This window comes from Brachycentrus maculatus, unplaced genomic scaffold, assembly GCF_059751285.1.
Source record: "Brachycentrus maculatus isolate JH-2025_06_01 unplaced genomic scaffold, ASM5975128v1 h1tg000156l, whole genome shotgun sequence".
NCBI lineage: Eukaryota > Metazoa > Arthropoda > Insecta > Trichoptera > Brachycentridae > Brachycentrus > Brachycentrus maculatus.
The window spans coordinates 207,310-232,500 of NW_028280909.1; the positions used below are offsets into that span (position 1 = coordinate 207,310).

General features: G+C 41.1%; 1 protein-coding gene across 1 annotated transcript in view; it reads left to right on the forward strand.

Annotated features, from left to right (window-relative positions):
- Window positions 1-507: 507 nt before the first annotated feature.
- Window positions 508-25,191, forward strand: part of MED25 (Mediator complex subunit 25) — a 42,743-nt gene continuing 18,059 nt past the window's right edge. Inside the window, exons 1-19 of the mRNA XM_088261458.1 lie at window positions 508-557; window positions 3,764-4,089; window positions 5,869-6,011; window positions 6,578-6,739; window positions 7,016-7,247; window positions 7,952-8,097; window positions 9,162-9,276; window positions 10,422-10,752; window positions 11,769-11,878; window positions 15,180-15,348; window positions 16,153-16,461; window positions 17,059-17,251; window positions 17,978-18,140; window positions 19,342-19,524; window positions 20,305-20,373; window positions 20,985-21,332; window positions 22,757-22,876; window positions 23,475-23,621; window positions 24,849-25,191. The exon at window positions 24,849-25,191 is cut by the window's right edge and continues 9 nt beyond it. Coding sequence (XP_088117584.1) covers window positions 5,893-6,011; window positions 6,578-6,739; window positions 7,016-7,247; window positions 7,952-8,097; window positions 9,162-9,276; window positions 10,422-10,752; window positions 11,769-11,878; window positions 15,180-15,348; window positions 16,153-16,461; window positions 17,059-17,251; window positions 17,978-18,140; window positions 19,342-19,524; window positions 20,305-20,373; window positions 20,985-21,332; window positions 22,757-22,876; window positions 23,475-23,621; window positions 24,849-25,191 — 3,259 coding nt within the window. The 5' untranslated portion in view covers window positions 508-557; window positions 3,764-4,089; window positions 5,869-5,892. The remainder of the gene's footprint in view (window positions 558-3,763; window positions 4,090-5,868; window positions 6,012-6,577; window positions 6,740-7,015; window positions 7,248-7,951; window positions 8,098-9,161; window positions 9,277-10,421; window positions 10,753-11,768; window positions 11,879-15,179; window positions 15,349-16,152; window positions 16,462-17,058; window positions 17,252-17,977; window positions 18,141-19,341; window positions 19,525-20,304; window positions 20,374-20,984; window positions 21,333-22,756; window positions 22,877-23,474; window positions 23,622-24,848) is intronic.

A 25,191-nucleotide genomic window follows, 5' to 3' on the forward strand; every position in this document is an offset into this window, starting at 1 on the left:
TAAAAAATATTCTTAAAATAACCCTGAGCTGGAATAACAGCAATTGATCACATTACTTACATGTTATTCATTATCTAGATAAAACTATGTAAGTTTGATGCAGTGCCATATGCACCAATCGGCATGAATACGACACACGAAAATAGTTTAAAAGTAGGTACCAATAAAATATGACCTCTCTATGACAGTGATAGAAGATTCGGATATGCGATAGAACCAGTTCATTTATAATTAAATGAACTAAAATAAACATTGCGATTCGGACTCGTATACCAGATTTCGGTTTAAAATAAAGTCACTCATTTTCGTAAAACCCCAAAAAATCCATAAAAGTTTTGGCTGCGATAAGCTGGGAGAGCTTGTTAAGCTAACGAATTATGAAATAAAACTTTTGAAATAAAGCGAACAATGTAATCCTATTGGATAATTTTTGATACCCGGTTAATAAACTAGCTCGCTAAAGACTCGCCAAGGAACCGCTTCAGTCTATAGCAGTATATAGAGTTTATAGTCTATGGTTAAAGAAACGTCAAAAGATTGAAAAAAATATCGGCGTTGTTTGTTTGCAGGGGGGGTCGACTCGTAAACGTCAGATTGTTCAAAAAACGACCAGAAATGACGAGACACGCTAATACACTAACAAAAACACCGAAACGGGAACGAAAAATACGAGATACCAACAAGTTGTTTGAGAAACCAATACGAGATACCAACAAGTTGTTTTTAGAGAATTGTACAATTGTATCTGTAATATACTTGTTTGTAAATTGTTATATATTTTTTGTTTAAAAGGGCAGAAGGAACATAAATTGTGTGTTTTTCTGGAATTTTTGTCTGAAATATAGTCATTTGAAAATTCCCTTTTTTGTTTTTATTTAAAAGCATTGTATCGATTGCGATGTATCACACATTGCGAGTGTTTTTGCCTAGAATTTTCACTCATGAATTACATGAAATTATAGTAACTTTAAACATAAAGAGTAAATCCACTCACAAGTAGGCATAGGCTATGAAACTTTTAAGTTGAAGCCTGAGTAGGGACATGATAAACGGTGTTGCATAAGCCGTAGCTAGATTTCAGAGTCACTTGGACGTTAGGTAATTAAAAAAAACGATGTATCACACAAGTTTGAGTGTGTAATATTTAGTGAATATATAAAAAAATATGTATAAATGTATATATGTTTATATAAAATATTTATATATATATATATATATATATATATATATATATATATATATATATATATATATATATATATATATATATATATATATATATATATATATATATATATATATATATATATATATATATATATATATATATATATATATATATATATATATATATATATATATATATAAATATATATTATTTTACATTCAAAAAAGTTAATAAGTCTGATTATTTGAACAGAAGCCTCAATAAGAAAGACCGTAGAATAAAAAAAAAGAAAAATATTTTAGCAATTCGGCGAGTGACGAATAAGTAAAAAGGGTTCGAATGTAATTTATCATTCAGCGGCTGAGTTTAGAAACTACTAATTGCCTGAACTCTTTTCATAAATGTCGCGTTTTAGCCGTGACCTCTATATTTTTGTTTACAATGAAATAAATAAATGTTGGTTATAAAATTCCTTTTTTTAATATTGATATTATAATTATGTTAATATGTAATAAAACAAATTTTAATATAAATATCATTTGGCCTGAAAAATTAATGGTAAAAATTTCGCCGGGTGGATCCGGCCGCGCCCAGCCGGGAGCTAAGTACCTTCAGCCGGGAGCATCGATTACGGTTTTATTATGTTGCTTGCAATATTTTTTTATATTTTTACTGTTGCCATGATATTGTTAGGAAATCGATTTCGCTTTGAGATTTGCTCTATTCCTCTACATACATCTGCTTTGATTAATTTTTATTTTCTATTTTTATATGTTTTATACGTCTATTTTTATTTTCAATGCCTTAAACATCTTTATTAATCTTTTTCGGTCTGCCGGAATTCATTAGGATTTTTTAAAGATAAAATTATTGATCCGTGTCTGCATATGCTTTTATAAATTTTTAACACTACACTACACTTTTCTCTATGTATGTATTTACGTACCCACTACCTACTTACCTGTAAGTATTTATGCGATGGATTTCCTTCTACAAATAAAAATTATTGCGAAATACACAATAAAACACCTTTTTTAATTTTAAATAAAACATGTATTTAAATTTTTTTTTTCTTACTTAAAAAAATTAAAGAGATCCTTGAGCGTCATGAGATTGCGCCAATTTCGTTTTATTTGGTTAAAGTTTATCTCCTCTTCGGGTTATTTGTAATCAATTTCGCGTTTTTTTTTTAAATATATGCATTACTGCACTAAAACCCTTCTCTTCTAAATATGAAGATAGAAAGGCTATTATAGGTAATTTCAATTCTTCCCACAGAATTAGGTATTGATGACGAAAACGTACCCAAAAATCAATATAAACACATTGATTACATATTATTTTGGTTTATTTATTGACTTGGCGTTTAATTTGTAGAACTCCATTTTAATTTATGTATTAATTTTAAATCAAACACAGATTTTTTGAGTCTACTAAGTTGTATTTTATTAATAAAAAACACATAAAAAATTATACTGTGACAATTGTTTCGCCTTGTTAGGGCATTATCAAACGAATGACCATTCGTTATCCATGAATTATCATTCGTTTGATAATGCCCTAACAAGGCGAAACAATTGTCACAGTATAATTTTTTATGTGTTTTTTATTAATAAAATACAACTTAGTAGACTCAAAAAATCTGTGTTTGATTTAAAATTAATACATAAAATATTATTTTGGCTTCACAGTCATTTTGCAGATCAATAAATTACTCTTTTAAATTTGGACTAACACTTTCTACGTCTGATAAAAATGGATTGATTAACCAAGCTGATATCAAAAGTTCCTGTTAGTCTTTGAACCGTATTATCATATCTTCGATAAGGGCATTAATGTGGCTATGATACTATATGTCTTTTTTAATGGGCCCTTGTTTTATATGAAGAACTTGATAATATTGAGTATTATGCCAAAGTTAAAGTTAAATTTTGCGTATGAAAGTGTAGTTTTTCTTTATTGACACAACGTTCCCTTGAACCTCCCGCTCCCTTCTGCAGCACCCCCCAAATGCGAAAATTTTAAAAACGCCTAGCCAGACTTCCAAAACGTCCAGAAAGGGGCGCTGGCACCCCCGATAAGAAACATAACTTCAGGAAGTGGTGGACACTCCTTCTGTCCTTTTAAAATATTGTGTTTTCTGGAATTTTATATATTGTATATTATAGTAAGTCAAAAAAATTACCATTACCATTTACCGTTGTACGGCTGAGTTGAGTAACCATTATTAAACTGAACTTTTGAACTCAACTAAACGCCTAAACTCTTTTTATAAATGTCGCGTTTTAGCCGTGACCTTTCTATTTTTGTTTACACTGAAATAAATAAATTTAGATAGTGAAATATCTTCTTTGTAATATTAATATTATAATTTTGAAAATATGTAATACAACAAATTTCAATATCAATACCATTTAACCTGAAAAATTAATGATAAATATTTCGGCGGGTGGATTCGACATTCAGCCGCGGCGAAGTCACGCCCAGCCGGGAGCTTAGTACTAGTAGCCGTTTACGTCGCTTCCGGCCGCTGGCGAATATCACTTCCAGCCATAAAAAATCGAGGTAGTTGGCGGTCTTTATATAAATAGTTAGTCTGTGTTTGTTTGGCTCGAATCACTTTAGATAAAGCTGTTTTAGATAATTGATGACTGTCGAAATCATACAAATGTTCATCTGAATAATGAAAAAGCTCGCTCTATCTATAAATAATAAGTGTAGCAACACCCGCTCGATGTAACGGATAAACGAACGCAATAATCACTCGCCTGTAAACAAGCAAAGATCGAAGCGCTCATACTATTGTTGTAAATTAAATACAAGATATATGGAAACGTTTGTCTGAAATGTCCGTTAGTCGAAATTATGGAGCAATTTATGTTTTTCAACATTAGCGTGTTTGGATAATTCTAACTTTTATCGTAAGTATAAGGCTGTCATTTTAACAGTAGTCCAGATTGTACTGTATTTTTTAGTATTCAGTGGAATTGTGATTTTTTATTTATTTTTTAAATGCAGTTGTTTTCGAATTATGTACAGGGAAACCTCATCTTTCGCACATTCGATATCCGCACAATTCGTTTTTTCGCACATTTAAAAAAAAAAATTTTTTGGAATGCAAATATGTTTTGTTTCCGTGCAGTTGTTTCCCTGTCACACTATGAAACGCATTGAATGTATTAAATTTTATTAAACAAGTTTGGGAAACACTGTTCTAATTAACTAACCATCACCCTGCTCCCCGTAGGTGTAGGTAGAGATAATAGAACGCTGCATCACTCTGTCTTTGCAAACATTATTCGCCTCTTCCACATTTGTGCAACTCCTCATACATACCCGCCGATCATTCCGACTCCTGACCTGACCCCTTTAAATATTTGACATACTTGATCATGTTAACAACATTGTAGTCGGGCGCTTTGAACAATAGACTCTAGCCTATAGCGGATGTTTTTCGCGATTAGCGCAAAAATATATCGCTTTCTTAAAGTTGACACAATTTCTAAACCAAATAATATTTTCCATTGAAATTTTCAAAGAAATCATACATGACATTTGATCATCAAAAATAAATTATAATCATAATTTTTAATTGAATATTCCGTATTTCACAATTTTAGAAGCATTGTAAAGTCTAAAAAATAGTCTTCCCCTCCGAGGTATCATTCCCTATACAATGCTAATATATTCAAATAATAAATTACCAAACAGTGCAAGCGGTATGAAAAATAGTCCAATATGTGACTCAAACTAAACTAGAGATTTAGATCGCATAAAAACTCTAGATTTCTGGCGATGCCTTTACAAGCGACACACCAGCCAATCCGGACAAGGCATCTCAAATAACGTCGACAGACTGTCACCTAGCACCCAGGCAGCAGATCACCCTTCAACGCGTTTTATTTCACGCTGATAACAAACTCGTATATTGCCGTTTCCCGCCGAAACCCGACAGTCGACAAAAACAGCATTTTCGACAGTCCGCGGAAAAAACGGCAAATGCCATGTCCCATCGACAATGTGTTAAGGTGGGGACTGACCGTAGCATTTCATCGTATCATTCACAGCAAGCATCCCACTTTGGATGGAGCACTCGGCTCGCTGTACTGACTATACGAACGCTCGCATCGTAACGTGTTACGCTACGACCAAATGCTCCGATCAGTCCCCACCTTTAACTGAATACTGTTATATAGCACCACATTTCAAATGTGGTGTTTTGACCGTGTGGTGGGGTGGGTGTGAGTCCTATTTATAACATCCTTAAAATACTGGGAACAAATCGCTCACTCCTTTCAACAACGTCATACATCAAAAAACTTGATTTTTCAGGAGATCGTTTTTAAAGTTTAAAAATATAATTTAATGTATTAAAAATAAATATCAAGCCACTTTTTGAATTTTTTACTGTGCAACAGATCTTTTTAGGTGAAACCTGAAGGTTTTTTCTCCGTTTGAAAAATATTTAGTAAATTTAAAAAATACCTTTTCTTCGAAATGTAAAAACAACATTTTCTGCCCTGTAGCGGGTAAATATAAAGTTAAAAACATGCCGCTTTTGCTGGGATATAGTACATTTTCTGGGCATTCCGAAAACATGCGCAACTGAAAATTGTCAATTTTTGATATATGACGTTGTTGAAAGGAGTGAGCGAAATCATCATCCTAGAATTTGCGAATCTAATTATGTTTTGTTTTAGGATTGTTACCTGAGCGGCTTCAAGATGGTGGTGTCCATGCCTGAATCTACTCTATCCGAGGTCATATTTGTAATAGAAGGGACTGCCATCAACGGAGCCTACCTCAACGACTTGAAAACTAACTACATCATTCCTACTTTAGAGTAAGTTCGCATCAGTATTTTTTTTTATATATAAATTTTTTTAATTAAAAAGAGAAATATTTCTGTTTTTATTGTTTACAAAAATAAAAAGAAATATTATTGATGTCTATTTGACTAAGAAATGTAAGTTATACTTACATTTCTTAAGGGTTAGGAGTCATAGTAATAATCGAAGGGTATGTATGAGGAGATTCATGAATGTGGAAGAGGTGAAGAATGTTTGCAAAGACAGAGTGGTGTGACATTCTATTCTCTCTGCTTACCCCTGCGGTGAAGCGGCGTGATGGTTAGTTCGTTAGTTAGTTAGATTGATCAGTCTTTATAAGGTCATTTCTGGGTATGGATTCACTGGTCCTTTTTAGGCTCTTTGATAGAAGGCATGATGCATCGTGAGTTTCGCAGGTACGAGAGTCCTGTGGTGTGGCGTTCTATTCTCTCTGCCTACCACTGCGGAGAAGCGGCGTGGTCGTTAGTTAGTTAGTTTCTATATTCTTCTTCACCTATGTTGAGATACCATAATACAAAAATAACTCCTAAGTAATTGTTTGATTTGATTCTTCTTGCAGACACTTCAAGCAGGGGTCGGCCGAGGGGGAGTGCCCCGAGGGCGGAGCCGCCTTCGGGGCCGTGGTGTACCGCGCGTCGGACTGCCACCCGGCGCCCCCCGTCACCTCGCTGGGGCCCTACGCGGCCCCGCACCGCTTCCTGGCCGCCCTCGACAGACTGGAGTGAGCGACGCAACTTAACATAATAACTTAATTTATCGTTACTGCAGACAGTTGGTAGAATTTGAGGGGCCTCTGTATCGGACAGACTACGGACAGACACCGGCCTCTTTGAGGAACCTCTGTATCGGACAGACTATGCGCGGAACAGCACAGTATCACACCTAACGCACTCATCTTCATAAAATAAATCTTTTACAAAAAAAACATCACAAATGACTGCAAACCACACATAAAGGCGCCGCGGGTTAACGGGTTTATGATATTTTCTCTCCACAGGCTGATTGGGGGCCGCGGGGAGTCGCACGCGAGCGTGGCGGAGGGCCTGGCCGCCGCGCTGGTGTGCCTGGACGAGCTGGCCGCGGAGGCGCCCGAGGAGCCGGGCGCGGCGAGCGCGGTGGAGCGCCACGTGCTGCTGGTGGCCAGCTCGCCGCCCTACGCCATGCCCGCGCAGGAGGCGCCGCAGTACGCCGGCAACACGGCCGACCAGCTGGCCGTCATGCTGCACGAGGTGCCATCTCGTTGAACATTTTATCCGTCAACAATATTTTGATATATATTTTTTTTCGTCAAGAAAGGCGATTCAGTTGGCTTGGCCATGTACTCCGCATGCCCCCTGAGAGCCGCCATCAAACTTGCCTCTTTTACAAGGCATCAGGTTCGCGCCGCCGAGGACGACCACTGCTGACAATTCGTCGGCAGTTCTCGTCAGAACTTCGGGACGCGGATCTGACTTTGGAGGATGCAAGGGAGCTGGCAGCCGACAGAAAAGCCTGGAGACAGTTTGTGGACTCCATATGCTCCACCTAGGGAGCGGATATGGTTTAATTAATTAATTATATTTTGTTAAGAATATTTTATTAATATTTTGTGGAATATTGTGCATGAGTATCATCGTTGAACAACAAATTGGACAAAAATATCGAAATCCTTTAGTACACAACCATGATACACAATTTACCCACAAGGAAGGTTCGATAGTCCCAAGAATTAACAATAAATATGGGAGTCCAACACTGCAATATATCGTTCCAAACATTTTTAATTTGTTGCCGACGGAGGTCAGAGGTCAAAATAAAATATGGAACAAAGGCAAAATAAAGGAATGGGTAAATGATCAAGAGTTAATTTTATGAAAATTTTAAAATGTTTATTTTTGTACATTGCCTGCTCTTCTCATACACCTTACCTAACTCGTGTGTGTTTTCTTTACAGAGGGGAATCAGTTTATCTATTCTGTCTCCGCGGAAGATCCCGGCACTCTTCCGGCTGTTTGAAAAGGCCGGTGGAGACCTTTCAGCTTCGCAGACCAAGAACTACGCCAAAGACCCTCGCCACTTGGTCCTGTTGAAAGGATTCAGGTATTATAATTCCTCTTAACCCTTTCCGGTCCATAAAAAATTATTAAAAAATTCCATCAGGTCCACAATAGATTTACAGCATTACAGGGTAAAACAATACATCCAAGTTTTTTTTATTAAAACTGCACTTGTGTTAAAAATCTTGTCTCTTATTATGTATTGCATTTCATAGACATCTAATGTATGATATCAGTAAAAACAGTCACCGATGCAAAGGCCGGGCTTTCTCTCGCAAGTGACGCAAATGTATCGGGTTTCTTTCCTACCTCCAGGAATTTTTCGTTGAGCGTAACATGTGGAGTATTCGGCTGTCCAAACTTAAAACACAGTAAGGGACATTTTTTTGTACTACGTTTTTTTTGCATTTTTGGACTAAGTAGATTCTACTTAGTCTAAAAATGCAAAAAAAATGTACTGCAAAAAAATGTCCCTTACTGTGTTTTAAGTTTGGACAGCCGTATTGTGGATGGAATCGTCATCACTGCTGCTCACATGCGCACGGGTCGAGTGTAACTGATGCCGGAGTGACGGGTACCGAGCCAGCCCCCAAGCCACAAACCTATTGTATCATTCTCAGGTAGAAAATTACACGCGTTTAAAAAAATCATTGAATCCTCGTACCAGTATACTGCACACTAAATACGAGTGAGAAAAAAATATGTTAGCTTGTATTTTAACACTAAACTGATGAGGAAAAAAATGTCAAATAACATTCGACATAGGACTCACCGGAATAAAGTCAATGTCGAATGACATTCGACATTAATATTTATTTAATATTACCCTGTACTGGTTCCTGAAGCGCCAGAGTGATCACCTTGCCTTCATGCGAGTAATGATCAAGATAACACTGCGTCAATTTGATGCAGTGCCCTATGCACCACTAGGTGCGGATAAGGGTTAAAAGTATAAAAATTAAGTCTTTGAATTAAGAATGTCGTTAATCTATAAAGATGTAGTGCACTACCAAATTGAATGCGAATGCGCGAATCGCTTCCATACGTTAGGGTTGGTGCCAAGACTCTGTGGTGTGCTGAAACTAGTTATATTTTATTGCTTTTCAGCTTGAAGGAGAGGCCGCTGAGTCCCGTAGCGCCAATCCAAGGGGCTCCTAATGGGGTGAACCTCCCCTCGCCGCAGACGAGCCAGATGACGGAGACCCTGGCGCCTCAGCAGCAGGTAATAACTGACTAAATTATCTAACCATCACGCCGCTTCTCCGCAGGGGTAGGCAGAGAGTAGAGCGCCACACTAATCTGTCTCTGCAAACAATCTTTGCCCATTCCGTGTTCATGCATCTACTCATACATATCCGCCACTACAACAGTATGCAAACAACACTACATGTCATTACCATAGCACTATTCAAATGCACTAAGGATTGCAGAACAACAGGCACTAAAGGCCGAGGTTTAATATGCACTAAGTTTATATTTTGTCCGCCTCCATAGTGTAATGGTCAGCACGCTCGGCTACCGTTCTGGTGTCCCGGGTTCGATTCCCTGGTGGGGTAAAATAAATATAAGTGATTTTTTCACTGTAATATTTATTCAATACTACCCTGGACTGGTACCTGAAGCGGAAGGCTGATCACCTTTCCTTCATGTGTTAACGATCAAGATAACACTGCGTTTATATGACATAGTGCCCTATGCACCATTGGAGTGCGGATAAGGGTTTTATTATTATTATTTTAAGTTTATAAAGCGAGCATTTGAAATGTGGCTCCACCGCCGAATGCTCAGAGTTCCCTGGACAGACATGGTTACCAATACCGAAGTCCTGAGGCGAGCTAGAGTTGACAGGGAATTGTTATCAACTATCGAGGTTGGAAAGATCTCATATCTGGGTAATATACTGCGTGGGGAAAAGTACCACCTTCTCCAACTGATATTGGAGGGACGCTGCGAAATGTGAGGGAGTGGACCGACATCCCAAGTGTTGAGGAGCTGTTCCGAGCAGCGCAGGTCAGGGATAGGTTCGCCGAGGTGTGAGCCAACGTTGGGGGGACCGGACAGGGCACTTGAAAAAGAAGAAGAAGTTTATATGGGTTAATATGTTAATCAAAATAGGTCAGGATTATATAGGTTTTGTCAGATTGACCTGGAAGGAAGCCTGGGAGATGGCGCATGGCAGAGTGACTTGGAGACGTCTCGTGTCTAGAGTCTACAGTGGGTGATGACATATCTTGCCTCATTGAGATGACACTGAGTCGAGAAGATACTACATCTTCTCAACTCAGTGTCATCTTAATGAGGCAAGATTAGGCCCTATTCTGCATTAGTTTATGGGTGACCGGTTTATCAGTTCGTACTGCTTTGCAGATGACAAATCCAGGCCAGCTGGGACTCAGCCAGCCGGGACAGATGGCCCAGGCGCAGATGGGCCAGCCACAGATGGCACAGACCCAGATGGGCCAGGCGCAGATGGCGCAGACCCAGATGGGCCAGGCGCAGATGGGGCAGACGCAGATGGGCCAGGCGCAGATGGGGCAGACGCAGATGGGCCAGACGCAGATGGGCCAGATGAGCGGCGAGCAGGGCCAGATGGTGGTCGGGCCCGGGCAGATGGGCCAGATGGGGCAGATGGGCCCCGGGATGAATCTGCCCGTCCTGCCCAACCTGCAGCCGCGCCCGGGTCAATATGGGCGGGGAGGTATGGCTTCTTTTACTAGTTTCAGCTGGAAATGGAATATCCTGAAAGAAATATACTAAGCTCAGGCTAGGTTAGATTAGCATCACTATGTTGAAACTATCTAATACAGAATGCCATTAATATTTCCTAAATGAGTAATAGAATAAGTACCGTAGAACGGGGCTAAAAAAATATTTCGAACTGTATTTGGTCTACAATAATGAACGTATCGTGACAAAAAGTGTCACCTGTCAGGGAAACAATGAATCTTGTCGATATGTTCATTATTGTAGACCAAATACAGATAGAAATATTTTCTTTTACACTGGACTCAAGTAACACAAGTTCAAGTAGCCCCGTTCTACGGTGCCAGAACTGTTCCTGGGGGACTCCTGCCTTGATGTTTAGAAGCTGTCTTTGAATTACGGATGGTTTTAATCTACAAAGATGGAAAGCACTAGCAAATTGAAAATCCCATTGTAATTGCCCAAATGAGTAATAGAATAGGTCCCAGAACCGTTCCCTCCGGAACTCCTGTTTTGATTTTTTTGCAACTGTCTTAGAATTAAAAATGATTTTCATCAAGCTGAAAATATCTTTTACAAAATCCCATTATAATTTTCCAAATGAGTGAGATTCGACAACATTTTGAGTGTGTCCAAATCTTCACAAATTTTCATAAATCTTCTGCACTTATTTATTTTTACACTTTTTGACGTCTCAACATAGATGAAGAAGAATATGGAAGTCTGGGTATTTACAGGGTATTTAAATACCTAGTTAATAGCCTTTTAATACCCAAAATTCCATATTCTTCTTCACCTATTTAGGGCTTCTTTCTTCTGCATCTATGGCAGGCTATTTACTGGGTATTTTTAAGGCCTGTAAATACCCAGAATTCCATATTCTTCTTCGTCTATGCCGAGATGCCTAAAAAATGTAAGTAATAGAATGGGTCCTAGAACTGTTCCCTGGGGATCTCCCCTTTTGATCATTGTCCAATGAGTTCTGATTTCTGAGCACTTTTCGCATTGCAGGGATGGGCATGGTGATGGGAAGAGGTGGCATGTCCCCGCTGATGCCCGGAGGCCCGCAGAAGTTTGCACAGGGGCCCCCGCCAGGGTATCACCCGACTCAACAGCACCAAGTAAGCTAAAAATCAAGATTTATTAACCTTTTAACCGCGTTAACTTTGTTCCTGAGAGACGCCCGTGCGCGGCGGTATTTCGCCGTTTTTTAAATGATTACTTTTATCATGTATTTAGTTGAGAAACGATTTATTTTCCTAAACAAAAACGTTCAATGAGATTCATTTTGCCTGTTTGGTACTCTATAATACACTTGTGTCACATTATTCTTGAAATATATCGTAATATAAACAAATAAGATCGTAACATAAATAAATCAAAGCACGCATCGTGTGTCACTCTTACCCACTGGCGATGCGTAGCGTCGAGAGTGAGACAGATATAGGGCATGATTATGGCGCGGACTAATTACCAACTGCAAGAAAAATCAAGGATCTGTTCTTTTATTTATCCTTGTGATGTTACAAATTATTAGTAAGATATTTCAACAGATGTCATAAGGCCAAGGATTGGCGTATTATTTTATCTAAAGTTCCACACCATGAAAAAATCCCTCAAAGTTGAACTGAGGTTCGAAACTTGGAGCAAAGTAAAAACACATACGCTTATGTCAGCCGCGTATGGGGCATGTTTTGTGAAAACACATACAGTTATGCGAGCCGCGTGGTCCGTTTAAGGATTTAATTTTAATAAATAGTGGTATTTTCCAGTCAAAACTTCAATTAAAAATGGAAACATTTATTTCGTCACTAATAGTGGAATGTTAATTAAAATAATAATAGTCGAATGATCTCCAACATTGGGGCTACAGAAATTGGCAAAGAGCAAAGTCTTTAATGGAATCATTTTTTGCCACTAAAATATTTAATTTATTCAATAATTAACCTTTCCAGGAGTACAATAATTGATGTCCGCCTTTCTCTGGGGAGTGTTTTTTTTTTTTTTACATTAAATATGTATTTTTTTTTAAAAATAAAATCTTTGTATTATGAAGATAAAAATAATGTAAAAATAATTTTAATAAAAAATGAAACTCTCCATCTCTAGGTTTTATTTTATGACAAAGTAAATCCAAAATCATGGTTTTTGAAAGAGATGAATGTAGATCTGAGTGTGAAATATTGGTAAATGGGGAGATTTTGGAACAGGTAGATGATTTTATATATTTGGGTAGTATGTTTTCTAGGGATGGAAAGATTGATAAAGACATAGAAAGGAGAGTGAATGCTGGGAACAGACTGAATGGTGCACTAAAATCAGTTTTAGCAAATAAAAATCTATCAGCGGAAGCTAAACTGGCAGTACACAATGGAGTTCTGGTTCCAACCCTTATGTATGGAAGCGAAGTATGGAGTTGGCAAAAGAAGGATGAAAGCAGACTGAATGCAGTCGAAATGCGATCCCTCAGACGAATGTGTGGCAAAACGATGTTTGATAGATGTTCGAATGATGAAATAAGGAAAGAATGTAAGGCTGAGATAAGCATTATCGATAAAATTAAGAAAGGTGTGTTGAGATGGTTTGGACATGTGGAGTGTATGAGTGAAGAAAGAACGGTTAAACAAATTTATGGGGCGAATGTAGTTGGAAAAAGAAGCAGAGGACGACCGAGGAAAACTTGGCACAATCAGGTATGTCAAATACTTGAAAGCGGCCGGGTCAGGAGTCGTAATAATCGTCGGGTATGTATGAGGAGATGCATGAATGTAGAAGAGGCAAATAATGTTTGCAAAGACAGGGTGGTGTGGCGTTCGATTCTCTCTGCCTACCCCTGCGGGGAAGCGGCGTGATGGTTAGTTAGTTAGTTTGTCAAAGTTAAATGCAAATATCCACAGATGTAAAAAGTATATAATAAAAAAATAGTTGCATTAACACAAATAGTTACATTAATATAAAATGGTGGAAGAGGCGAAGAACGTTTGCAAAGACAGAGTGGTGTGGCGTTCGATTCTCTCTGCCTACCCCTGCGGAGGAGCGGCGTGATGGTTAGTTAGTTAGTTAGTCAAAGTTAAATGCAAATATCCACAGATGCCATTACTATACAAATTACATCACACCAATTGATAGATAGACTTCGACATTCATTATCGTTGATGAAAATTTGAGGAAAATTCGCACTGACGATCTTTTACGTCCATACTCCCGGAAAGGTTAATTTATCTTCTTCTTCATCTTCTTGCTCAATGCTGAGCGTCGTGGTCTTCTGGAATGTCAGGCACTTGGTGCACAAGTCCTCTCCATTCTTCCCGGTCCTGGGCCAACTTGATGGCAGCGTTTAGCGAGGATCCGGTTAATTCCTTTATTTGGTCTGTCCATCTTGTTGGAGACCGTCCTCTTGCCCGCTTGCCTTCAAAAATGATTTAAGGCGTATATATTTAAAAAAAAATATTAAAAGTAAGTAAAAAGACTTGTTAAAGTTGTAGAAGAATACTGCTTCGGAATACCCCCTCAGGCATATGGAACAGATCAAATATCCAGTGTGATGTCGTTCAGCATAGCGGTAGCTTTTCCTATAGGCATAACCATTGGCAGGTTGTTGCTGTATATAGGAATGTGAAATAATCTATGCCGACTTAGGTGACTATTGGGAACATACAGACCAATGCTTATTTCAGGATCATCCATCATACCGCGCAACAATTGATACCCGGGGTCGAAGTACGTAATCCTGTTTTTAAGAGAGATTACCTTCATGCAGTGTCGATTCCCAGCTGTCAATCCATCTCTTTGGTGGTCTGTCTGGTCTGTATGTCGTCTACTTTGGGATTGGCAGTACAATGCAATGTGAGAGAGTCTGGATGGTTCTGTGGGCAACCCACACATCTACTATGGCAACTCAAATTGAGTGAAATAACGAACACCCCACACCGAAGCTCGCAACGAACGGAAACGAGCCCGTCACACTTCGCCGCCGCCCGTCCTCAGATCGACACGTATTTCAAGTGTTCTCATATTAGAATCACGCGATTATTCTTAAGTATTTTCTTGATTGTAATTTTATAGAACTGAATAAATTTGTGTTAAAAGTAATCCGCTTTCATCTTGCTTCCCTTCTGATAAATTAAAGTGGTATTCAACTAGAAACCACAGTTCCATTCTCCTCACATGCAGATACCATTGTCTCCTTCGTTGCCTTCCCCACCTAACGCATCTTGGATCTCGCATATTTCCCTTATCCTGGTGTTCCTTATTCTATCTCGTAGACTCTTGCCAGATACGCTCCTTAGAATGTTCATTTCTGGCACTCTAACCGCATTTTTTGCTACTGCAACGACGCTCTGCATTCAATCCCATGTCATGATTTCCTTTTATGATGTGTACGACGATATTTATATATTAAGTGGCTGTCTGTGTTTGCAGGCCGGCGTCCGCAGCATGGGCTGGGCCCCGAGCCCTGGCATCGGGGGCGCCGGGCCGTACATGGGCGGGGCCGCGCCGGGCTACCCGCAGCCCAGCGCGCTGCTATCGCAGCTCAGCTCCCCGCCGCAGCCGCCCATGCAGCACCTCATGCACCAGCAGAGGATGGAAGGTACGTCTGCCACATATCCGGACACCTACGCAAAGAGGTCATGAGCATCAGTAGTAGCTTGTATGAGTACATTTACCTTAACAAGCTGCTCTCCGGCATTCAACTCAATTGAATTCAATTTATTCAATAATTAATTATACATTGCAAACTAACATTTAAGGCGTATACATTAAAAATACAATTCAAAAGTAAGCAAGAAGACTCTTGTTAAAGATGTAGAAGAATCCCGCTTCGGAATACCCCTTCAGACATATGGAACAGATCAATATCTAGTCTATTGTGTGTGACACGTGTTTCGATGCATGCTGCGTCATTTTCAAACGTCATATCACCACCGCTTCAATGTCTTTCGAAATGCATGAAAACACGTGTCATAATAGATTTTAAAAAATTACTGAAAAATAATGGATTTTTGTTTCTTCTAACTAATTCAATATGTTTTTATTTGAATCTGTGTTGGGAACAGGCGGGATAATCTAGTGTGGGCCAATCAGGAACTTGTCAGAATTTGCTCATTGCTGGGAGGAAACCACGTTGCACTCCTCAGGAGAAGCTGGACTGCTGACTGTCGTCAACAGGCCTTCCGTTCCACTAGAAGAGGGTTCAGCATTTTGTGTCCTAGCTTGGTTTATGGTACCAATGTCCTTCACTAGTTTTATCATGTGTGATACATACCACCTCTCGTGAGAGTTCCTTGTGAACTAACATGGATCCGATGTTGAATAGGCTCCTGCAACGCGGCTCCAACAGTTGTCTTTGTTCAGCAGTACCTTTTCTTATGTACCAATTATGTCTCTTTTCAAGGAATGGCTCCGCAGCAACACGCCCAGCTCAGGATGCAGCAGCTCCTCGGAGCGCAGCAACAACAGCAACAGCAGCAGCAGCAGCAACAGCAACAACAGCAGCAGCAGCAGCAACAACAACAACAACAGCAGCAACAGCAGCAGCAACAGCAGCAGCAACAGCAGCAGCAACAGCAGCAGCAGGGCCGACAGCAACAGCAGCAACAGCCGAGCCAGCAGCCGGGACAGCAGCCCGGGCAGCAGCCGGGGCAGCAGCAGGTCCCCGGACAGCAGCAGGTGCCCGGGCAGCAACAGCAACAGCAGCAACAAGGTTCTCGTCTTATTATCATTTATTGATTTTAAAAACTAACTAATTTACCATCGTGTTGGTACTCCGCAGGGGCAGGCATAGAGAATAAAACACCACACCGATCTGTGTTTACAAACAATCTTCGACTCTTCCACATTTGTGCATCTCCTCATACGCACCCCGCGATTATTTCGGCTCTTGACCTGACCACGGCCGAATATTCAAAATACTTGATTGTGCCAAGTTTTCGCCCTGCCTTCCTCTGCCTCTATTTTCAGCTTTATTCGCCTAATAATTTAGTTTTACTGTTCTTTCTTCATTCATCAATGGTTAGCGTGTTTAGCTACCATGCTGTAGGTCCCGGGTTCGATTCCCAGGGGGAGGTGAAAGTAAATATTGGTGGTCTTACACTCTAATGACTGGTCCCTGAAGTGCAGGAGTTATCACCTCGCCTACATGCAAGTAACGGTCAAGACAACACTGCGTCAATACCATGCAGTGCCCTATGCACCATTGGGTGCGGATAAGGGTTAGAGAAGAATTACCTCTTATAAACAGGCCACAAGGCCTGCACCAAGAAGAAGAAGATTGGTATATTTTGTTTTGTCTGGTGTGCAGGTGCGGTTGTGGGCGCGAGCGCGGGGCCCCCGGCGGGCGCGGCGCCGGGTGGGGGCAGCGCGCCGCGCGCCTTCATCTGGCAGGGCGTGCTGGAGTGGATCGAGAAGGGGAAGAGCCCCAGCGACCAGAGCAAGACCACCCGCCACGTGCCCTGCCAGGTGTCCGCCAGCTGCCGCGACGGGGAGCCCGAGCTGTGAGTTACAGAAATACTACTCGCTACCAGACAATGTTCTTGCAATACCAGTCATGCCCGGCCAATGTTCTCACAATATTAGTCTTTCTGTGTCAATGTTCTCACAATATTAGTCGTTCTATGCCTATGTTCTTGTGATACTAATCGTTCTGTACCAATGTTATTGCAATACTAGTAATTTTGTGCTGATGTTATCACACTACTAGTCATTTCATTACAATGTTCTCACAATACTAGTCATGACATGAAAATATTCTAACAAATCGTCAATGTTTTCAAAATACTAGTCAATTTGTGTTCATTTTCTCACAATACTAATTATTCTGTGTCAATTTTCTTTCAATACTAGTCATTCTGTGTCAATGTCCTTGTAATACAAGCCATTCTGTCTCAATTTTCTCGCAATATTTGTTTTTCTGTGTCAAATGTTGTCGCAATACTAGTTATTCTGTCCCAACGTTCTTGCAATACTAGTTATTATGTGTCAATGTTCTTACAATACTAGTCACATCCGTGTCAATCTTCTCACAATTCTACTCATTTTACGTTAATGTTTTCAAAATACTAGTGGTAAGTAATCAATATTCACAAAATACTAGTCGGTCCATGTCGATGTTCTCACAATACTAGTCGTTCCGTGTCAATGTAACCGAGAACTGTACGTGATTTGTCAAAGATATCATAGACGTGAAAAAGCGACCGTACTGAAGTGTAGCCCCATTTCAGCAAGGCGGACTCGTGGCCGCCCAAGCTGATCATGCAGCTGATGCCCAAGCCGCTGATTGGCAACATCGGCGGCTCCTACCTGAAGGACTCCAAGTCGGTGCTGTTCCACCCGCAGCAGAACGAGGCGCTCGAGTCCCTCACCAAGGTCATGGTCAACGGATACGTGAGTACCCAATCTGCGACTCGACGGAAATGCGGATCTATTGCGGACTTGCAATCAGTTGAGTTTAATCAAGAATCGAAATATGAGACTGAATTGGGCATGCTGTTATGAGGTCTTGTAGCTTCCCCCGGCACTAAGTGAGGGATTTCTTCCAACCTCGAGTGAGGGATTTCTTCCAACCTCGAGTGAGGGACTTCTTCCAACCCCGAGTGATGGACTTCTATCATCTCCGAGTTAGGTGGGGACTTCTTCCAACCCTTCACTCATGGAGGACTTCTTCCAAACCCGAGTGAGGGACTTCTTCTAACCCCAAGTGAGGTACCTCTTCCAACTTAGAATGAGGGACTCCTCATTCTTCTTCCTGCAATTTGCAACGTTTGGGTTTATCCACAAAGATAAAAAAGGTCTCCGCTAAAAGCTTTCTCAAATCAACCATTTTTCTTTTCCACCATACGGCAGTAGTATCTTTTTCTTGATGATTTGCGAGTGTGATTTGAAAGGGTTTTATAGAATAAAATAACAACTACCTATGTTATTTTTTTCCACATGAATTTTATTTGACCAGCATTCAATTTAAATTCATATTGTCAGAAAAATTATATGAAATCATATTTTTCGACTCCTGCCTTGTTGTGTATATAACATTTTGTCTAGCCTCATACCAGTCTGCTAATGTCGGTTACGTCGAAACCCGGTTGCTGATCAAAAAAATTAATGTGGAAAAATTCTTCTTCTTTTTGTAGATCCTAAGGATCTGTTTGTGCCTCCGCCTGTCGCTCTTGGGATGTGGACTCCCAGCTAACTCTCCACCGTTTTGGAGGTCTGCCTGGGGGTCTGCGTCCTTCAGGGTTTCCTTGGAGGGCGACACGTGGAAGTCTGTCTTCTGACATTCTGTTTTTTATATGTTCATTCCAGTATCGCCTTCTTTGTCGTCCCCAACTCACGATAATCTCTGTCTAACACATGCTCCGGATGTCGGTATTTCTTACTCGGTCTCGCAATGTGTTTCCGGTTATGGATCGGAGAGTCTTCATCTCGGAGGTTCGAAGTTGCGATTTTGTTCTAGAAGTATCTGCTCTTGCCTCAATCCCATAAGTGGCAATTTGTCGAAGACATGCTATTTTATTCTCCAAAATGCAGTTCCACCAAGAAATGTCAGTACAAAACTTGAATCTAATGAAAGGGTTTCGTTCTGTTCCAGGCTGGCTGCGTCCACTTCACTCCCGTGTCGCCGGCGTCTTGCGACATCAAGGTGCTGATCCTGCTGTACACGGCCGAAAAGAAGGCCTACCTCGGCTTCATACCCAACAACCAGGTCACCTTCGTGGACCGCCTCAAGAAGGTCATCCAGCAGCAGAAGCTGTCCCAGTTCACTAGCAAGCAGGTACCTATTTATTGTAACTGCAGACAGTTGGTAGAATTCCATGTTGAATTGTTGGGTAATATATCCAAAATAAAACAAGGTTTGTTGGATTGAATTCTACATTTATTTACGTATATGTTAATACGTGACGCGTTTTGATTCTTAGGACATTATCAAACTCTCAATATGTCCTAAGAAGACAAAACGCGTCACGTATTAACATATACATAAATAAATGTAGAATTCAATCCAACAAACCTTGTTTTATTTTGGATATATTACCCAACAAAGCAGGTACCTATTCTTCATCTTCTCCCCTCTTATAGATCCTCGGATATGTCTGTCCTGTTATCTGTCTCTTGTGACGTGGGCTGCCAGCTGTCATGCCATCGCTTTGGAGGTCTTCCAGGTGGTCTTCTTCCGTCTGGGTTCTCTTGAAGAGCAATTTGGGCCAGTCTATTTTCAAAGTATGAGTTGCATAGAAAAAATTGATAATTAGGTTTTCAGACATTTCTTGGTATGCAAAACAATCCGGGTTCAGATATCGCATACAAATAAAACAGTCTCCGCTAAATAAAATCTTTCTAAATCCAATCATAGATGACTGTGAGATGAATCGTATATGTATGACTTCCAAAATTGAGTAGTGTGTTGTCAATCGTGGGCAGAATGGTGAATGTCACACGTGTTTAAAGTGATCACTGAAACCAGCATATGACAGGCTTCTATATTCTTCATCATCTATTTGAGATATCAATATGATTTTTTGGGCTCAAATTAAGGTATTGTATTTTTGTGCAGATTACAATCGGTGCAGGCCCTGCTGCGCTCCAAGGAACTCCGACTTCCCAGCCGCAAACATCTCATCCAGTAAGTTGACACTCCAGTTTAATTTTGTATTTCCATATTCTCTTCTCTCCCTCAATCTCCCTCGATCTTTTTTGCATCCACCTTTTGCCATATATCTCTACACTCCGTCTTATTCCTCATTACTGAGGGTTGTGACCCTCGTGAAAGTAATGACTCTTCTCCAGTTATTCCTTGACTGCATGTAGCGCTCCAACCACCGAGGTGCCTGCTGCTGCCTTAACCTGATCGGTCCATGGTGTGGGGATGTTCCCCTCTCTCTCTTCCCCTCCAGGCTACCGATCACAACCAGTCGGTCCAGACTGCGCAATGTGTCCAAAGAACTGAAGAATCCGTCGTGTACAGACACTGGCCAGAGTCAAACCATAACTCCTGAATAATGGACTTAAACTTCACTTCAAAAAAATAAGAAACTCCTATTCCTCTTCATCCTTCAACGTCCCAAGGACTCTTCTCAAGGAAAATTTAGGGGGAACTTCCTCTCCCTCTTTTCCCCTACAGGCTTTGTATTTTAAAAGCATTGAAGTCTCTAAGCTTATACCAAGCATTGATCTCTCCACGATCGCTTGTCCATAGTGCCGATAGCAAAAAGCCAACTAGATTTCTAATTCCAGGGTGGCACGATGGGTATGGTCAACAACCAGATGGGCCAGATGAATCAAGCGGGCCAGATGACCCAGGCGGGCCAGATGCAGCCGGGTCAAGCCGGCCAGATGGGCCAGGTCGGCCAGATGGGGCAGGCGGGCCAGATGGGCCAAGCCGGCCAAATGGGTCAAGCTGGCCAGATGGGTCAAGGGGGTCAGATGGGCCAAGGGGGTCAAATGGGGCAAGCCGGCCAGATGGGGCAAGCCGGCCAGATGGGCCAAGCTGGCCAGATGGGCCAAGCTGGCCAGATGGGCCAGGCGGGGCAGATGGGACAAGGGCAGCAGCCTTCGCAAGGAAAGGGACCTCAACAGATGGCTGTAATTATATTGTTTCGTTTTACACATATCGCTCACTCCTTTCAACAACGTCATAAATCAAAAAACTTGATTTTTCAGGACATCGTTTTTAAAGTTTAAAAATATAAAACAATGTATTAAAAATAAATATCAAGCCACTTATCGAACTTTTTACTGTGCAACAGATCTTTTTAGGTAAGACCAGAATGTTCTTTCTCCATTTGAAAAATAGTTAGTATATTTAAAAAAATAATCAAACAATACCTTTTCTTCAAAATGCAAAAGCAATACTTTCTGCCCTGTAACGGGTAAATATCAAGTTAAAAATATGCCGCTTTTGCTGGGATATAGTATATTTTCTGGGCATTGTGAAAACATGCACAACTGAAAATTGACGATTTTTGATATATGACGTTGTTGAAAGGAGTGAGCGATATATAAGTTTACATTGTATTCTGGGTCATGATTCTAGAAAACCCGTCATCCTAACAGGTCATTTATTTTCAATATGGCACTTGTACTGCCATCTGTGGTTGCATTCAAATGCTAAAACTACACTTTAGATTATTTTACTTCATTACATACATTCTAACACTTACCCGCACCCAATGGTGCATAGGCCACTGCATCGTAGTGGCGCAGTGTTATCTTGATCGTTAATTGCATGAAGGCAAGGTGATCAGCCCTACGCTTCTTGTACCAGTCCAGGGTGATATTAAATAAATATGAGAGTGAAAATCGGCCATATTTATTTTGGCCCCCCTGGGAATCGAACCCGGGACCTCCAGCACGGTAGCCAAACGCGCTGACCACTGCGCCACTACGCACGACATTTTACTTAAAACAAAGTTTTTGTGACGTTGTCCTAATGACGCTGTCAAAGAAAATCCACAAAATAATACATGGATAATTTTTAATATCTTAATAATAATAATTTTTAATATATATATAATTATTTTTTGTCCGCCTCCGTAGTGTAATGGTCAGCATGCTCGCCTACCGTTCTGGAGGTCCCGGGTTCGATTCCCAGGGGGGTTTAATAAATATAAGTGATTTTTTCACTCTAATTTTTATTCAATATTACACTGGACTGGTACCTGAAGTGGAGGGCTGATCACCTTTCCTTCATGTTTAATTGATCAAGATAACACTGCGTTTATATGAAGCAGTGCCCTATGCACCATTGGGGTGCGGTAAGGGATTTATTATTTATTTTTAATTTTTAATATTAACTGGTGCAAATATTTTTTTGTTCAAGAAAATAAGTTGCCTATAGCATTGACTATGATAAAAAAATTATTTATTTATTTTTTAAAATAGAGAAAACTCCACAGATACAGTTTTGTCCGCAAAAACACCAATTATCACCGCACCCATGGTTGCCAGGTTGCAATTCTAAAAATACCAGCGAAGCTAAGAAATGTGACTGGTTGTTTGTTTGTCAGGGTATGCAGGCGGGGGGCGCGGGCAGGGGGGCGGTGGCGCCGGGGGCCCCCGGCCAGCAGAGGCCGCAGTACGACCACATTGAAGCGGCCAGGCAGCAGAACTTGGAGAAGATCATGGCCGTAAGTAGACATTGATCCTTTGCCCCATTTGCCTGTATTACATACGGAAAAAAAATCCGAAAAGGAACTATAGATACTGCCGTGAACTCGCACATGATGCGATGTATTAATCAAATGATGTATGAATATAAAGTGATCACTGAAATCAACCTATGAGTTTATTTATGAGTACCGAAAAAATTTTTTAGTGTGGTTGTCAATTATTGGTAGAATGTGACGTGTGTATAGAGTAATCACTTAAACCAGCCAATGTGAAGTCATAAGCCCTGTAAATACCCAGACTTCCTTCATCTATATATTGAGGTGTTGAAATATAAAATTACTGTAAAATAGCAGAGACCCTATAAATGTATGCCTACCGAATTATTTTACATTCTAGGAGATGCCTGAAAACAGATTGCAGATGCCAGACCAAGGATTAGTACGCACTTAAAATGTTGTGGATAAAACTTCATTTGTTGCCGTTTTTTGGCAAATTCATACTTCATTGCTAAATTAATAAGCTCTGTAAAAACCCAGACTTCCATATTCTTCTTCATCTATGTTGAGTTCTTAAATTTTTTTTAGTAAAGGTTGTGATGTTGTCCTGTGAATACAGCTCCAGCAGACCCTAGAGGCTGCCCAGCAGCAGGAGGCGCAGTACAAGAGCCAGATGGAGATCATGAACCAGATGAGCAGCGTCAGGCAGATACAGAACAGCCTCCACATGGCCCAGCAGCAGGAGCACCAGTTCAAGCAACTCGAAGTAAGTCTTCGGAGACAGAGTCTCTTCGTCAGCCCTTTGGCTCTTGCCAAACAAAAGTTATTTATCTCTAGGCGTAGCAATATGGCCATCACCTTGGTTTCCTCCCAGGTCGGCACGGCATCCCGAAGTTCCGCAGAGTATAGTCAATCGGTGAATGGTCAGCGGGCTTCCGGGGCGCCGGAATCCTCGGGGCTGGAAGAAGAGACAAGAGAGATTAATGTTCTCAGGTGGCATTCGAAGGACATGTCCCAACCATGTCCATTTTCTCCTTTTCAGGACTTCTAGTATGAGGGGCTGTTGGGTTCTTCTCCTCACATCCTCATTCCTGACCAATTATACCACTTTACATCCAGTATTTGCCTCAGGCACCTGTTTTTAAAACTTGCCAGTTTCTTGCTCTGAGCTTTGGTGAGGTGCCAGGACTCACAGCCATACAGCAGCACTGTTAGGATGCAGGCTTTAAAGAGGCGACACTTGGTTTTTATCGAGTAAAGCAGCGAGTGTCAGACATTACGCATTTTTTTAAAAGCAAAAGTTCACCAAGTCACAATCTACAAGAAGAAATCACTACCATACATCCGATGTACAATCCAATGCACGAATGAATTCCGTGATGTTGAGGAGTCTTTTGTCTTTGGAAGGATCAGTAGGCTGTAAGGCTTTCCGCATTTGCTTTTATAATAAGGAAACCACAGAAGATGCATGGAAGAAGGTAGATTATAAATATACTCCTGCAGGACTTCCATTTGAGGCATATTGGCATTGTGGTCCTTTAATGACCTTCACTATACAGATAATGTCCTGTCTTCTTCTTTTTCATGTACCATATCAGGTTCATCTGACATCGATTATTTATTGAGAGTAATTGTCCTTATCTCGGGCAGCTCTAAACAGTCCTGATCCCCGTCCAATCTCGTATATTCCGGAGCCAGGAGATCTGCCTTCTGCCTACACCTCGTGGACCCTCCGTCAGGTGCAATAGTTCATACTTGTCTCCTCTCAGCACATGCCCCAGTTAGGACACTTTCCGGACCTTGATATCAGTCAGCAACTGTCTCCCTTCTCTTGCTCTTTGGAGCACCTTTGTGTTGCTGACCATATCGATCCATGGAATGCGTAGTATTCTAAGATACAATCACATTGCCAATGCTTGAGACATCATCTGCCATCTGCCCACGCTTGCATGTCCTGTGAATCTTTCATAATCTTTCAATCTCTCCAATCCAGGAGCAGCAGAGGAAGCAGTTTGCGCAGCACCAGCAGATGGGCCGCGGCGGCGGCGCGCCGCAGGGCCAGCTGGGGCAGAGTCCTGGCCCCATGGGCCAGGTCGGCATGGGGCAGGGCCAGGTGGCCCTGGGCCAGGGGCAGGTCGGCATGGGGCAGGGCCAGGTCGGCATGGGGCAGGGCCAGGTCGGCATGGGGCAGGGCCAGGTCGGTATGGGCCAGGGGCAGGTCGGCATGGGGCAGGGCCAGATGGGCATGGGGCAGGGCGAGATGGGGCAGGGCGGGGGCGCCATGATGGGGCCCGGGCAGGGGCCCGGCCCGGCTCAGGGACCCCAGCAGCAACCGG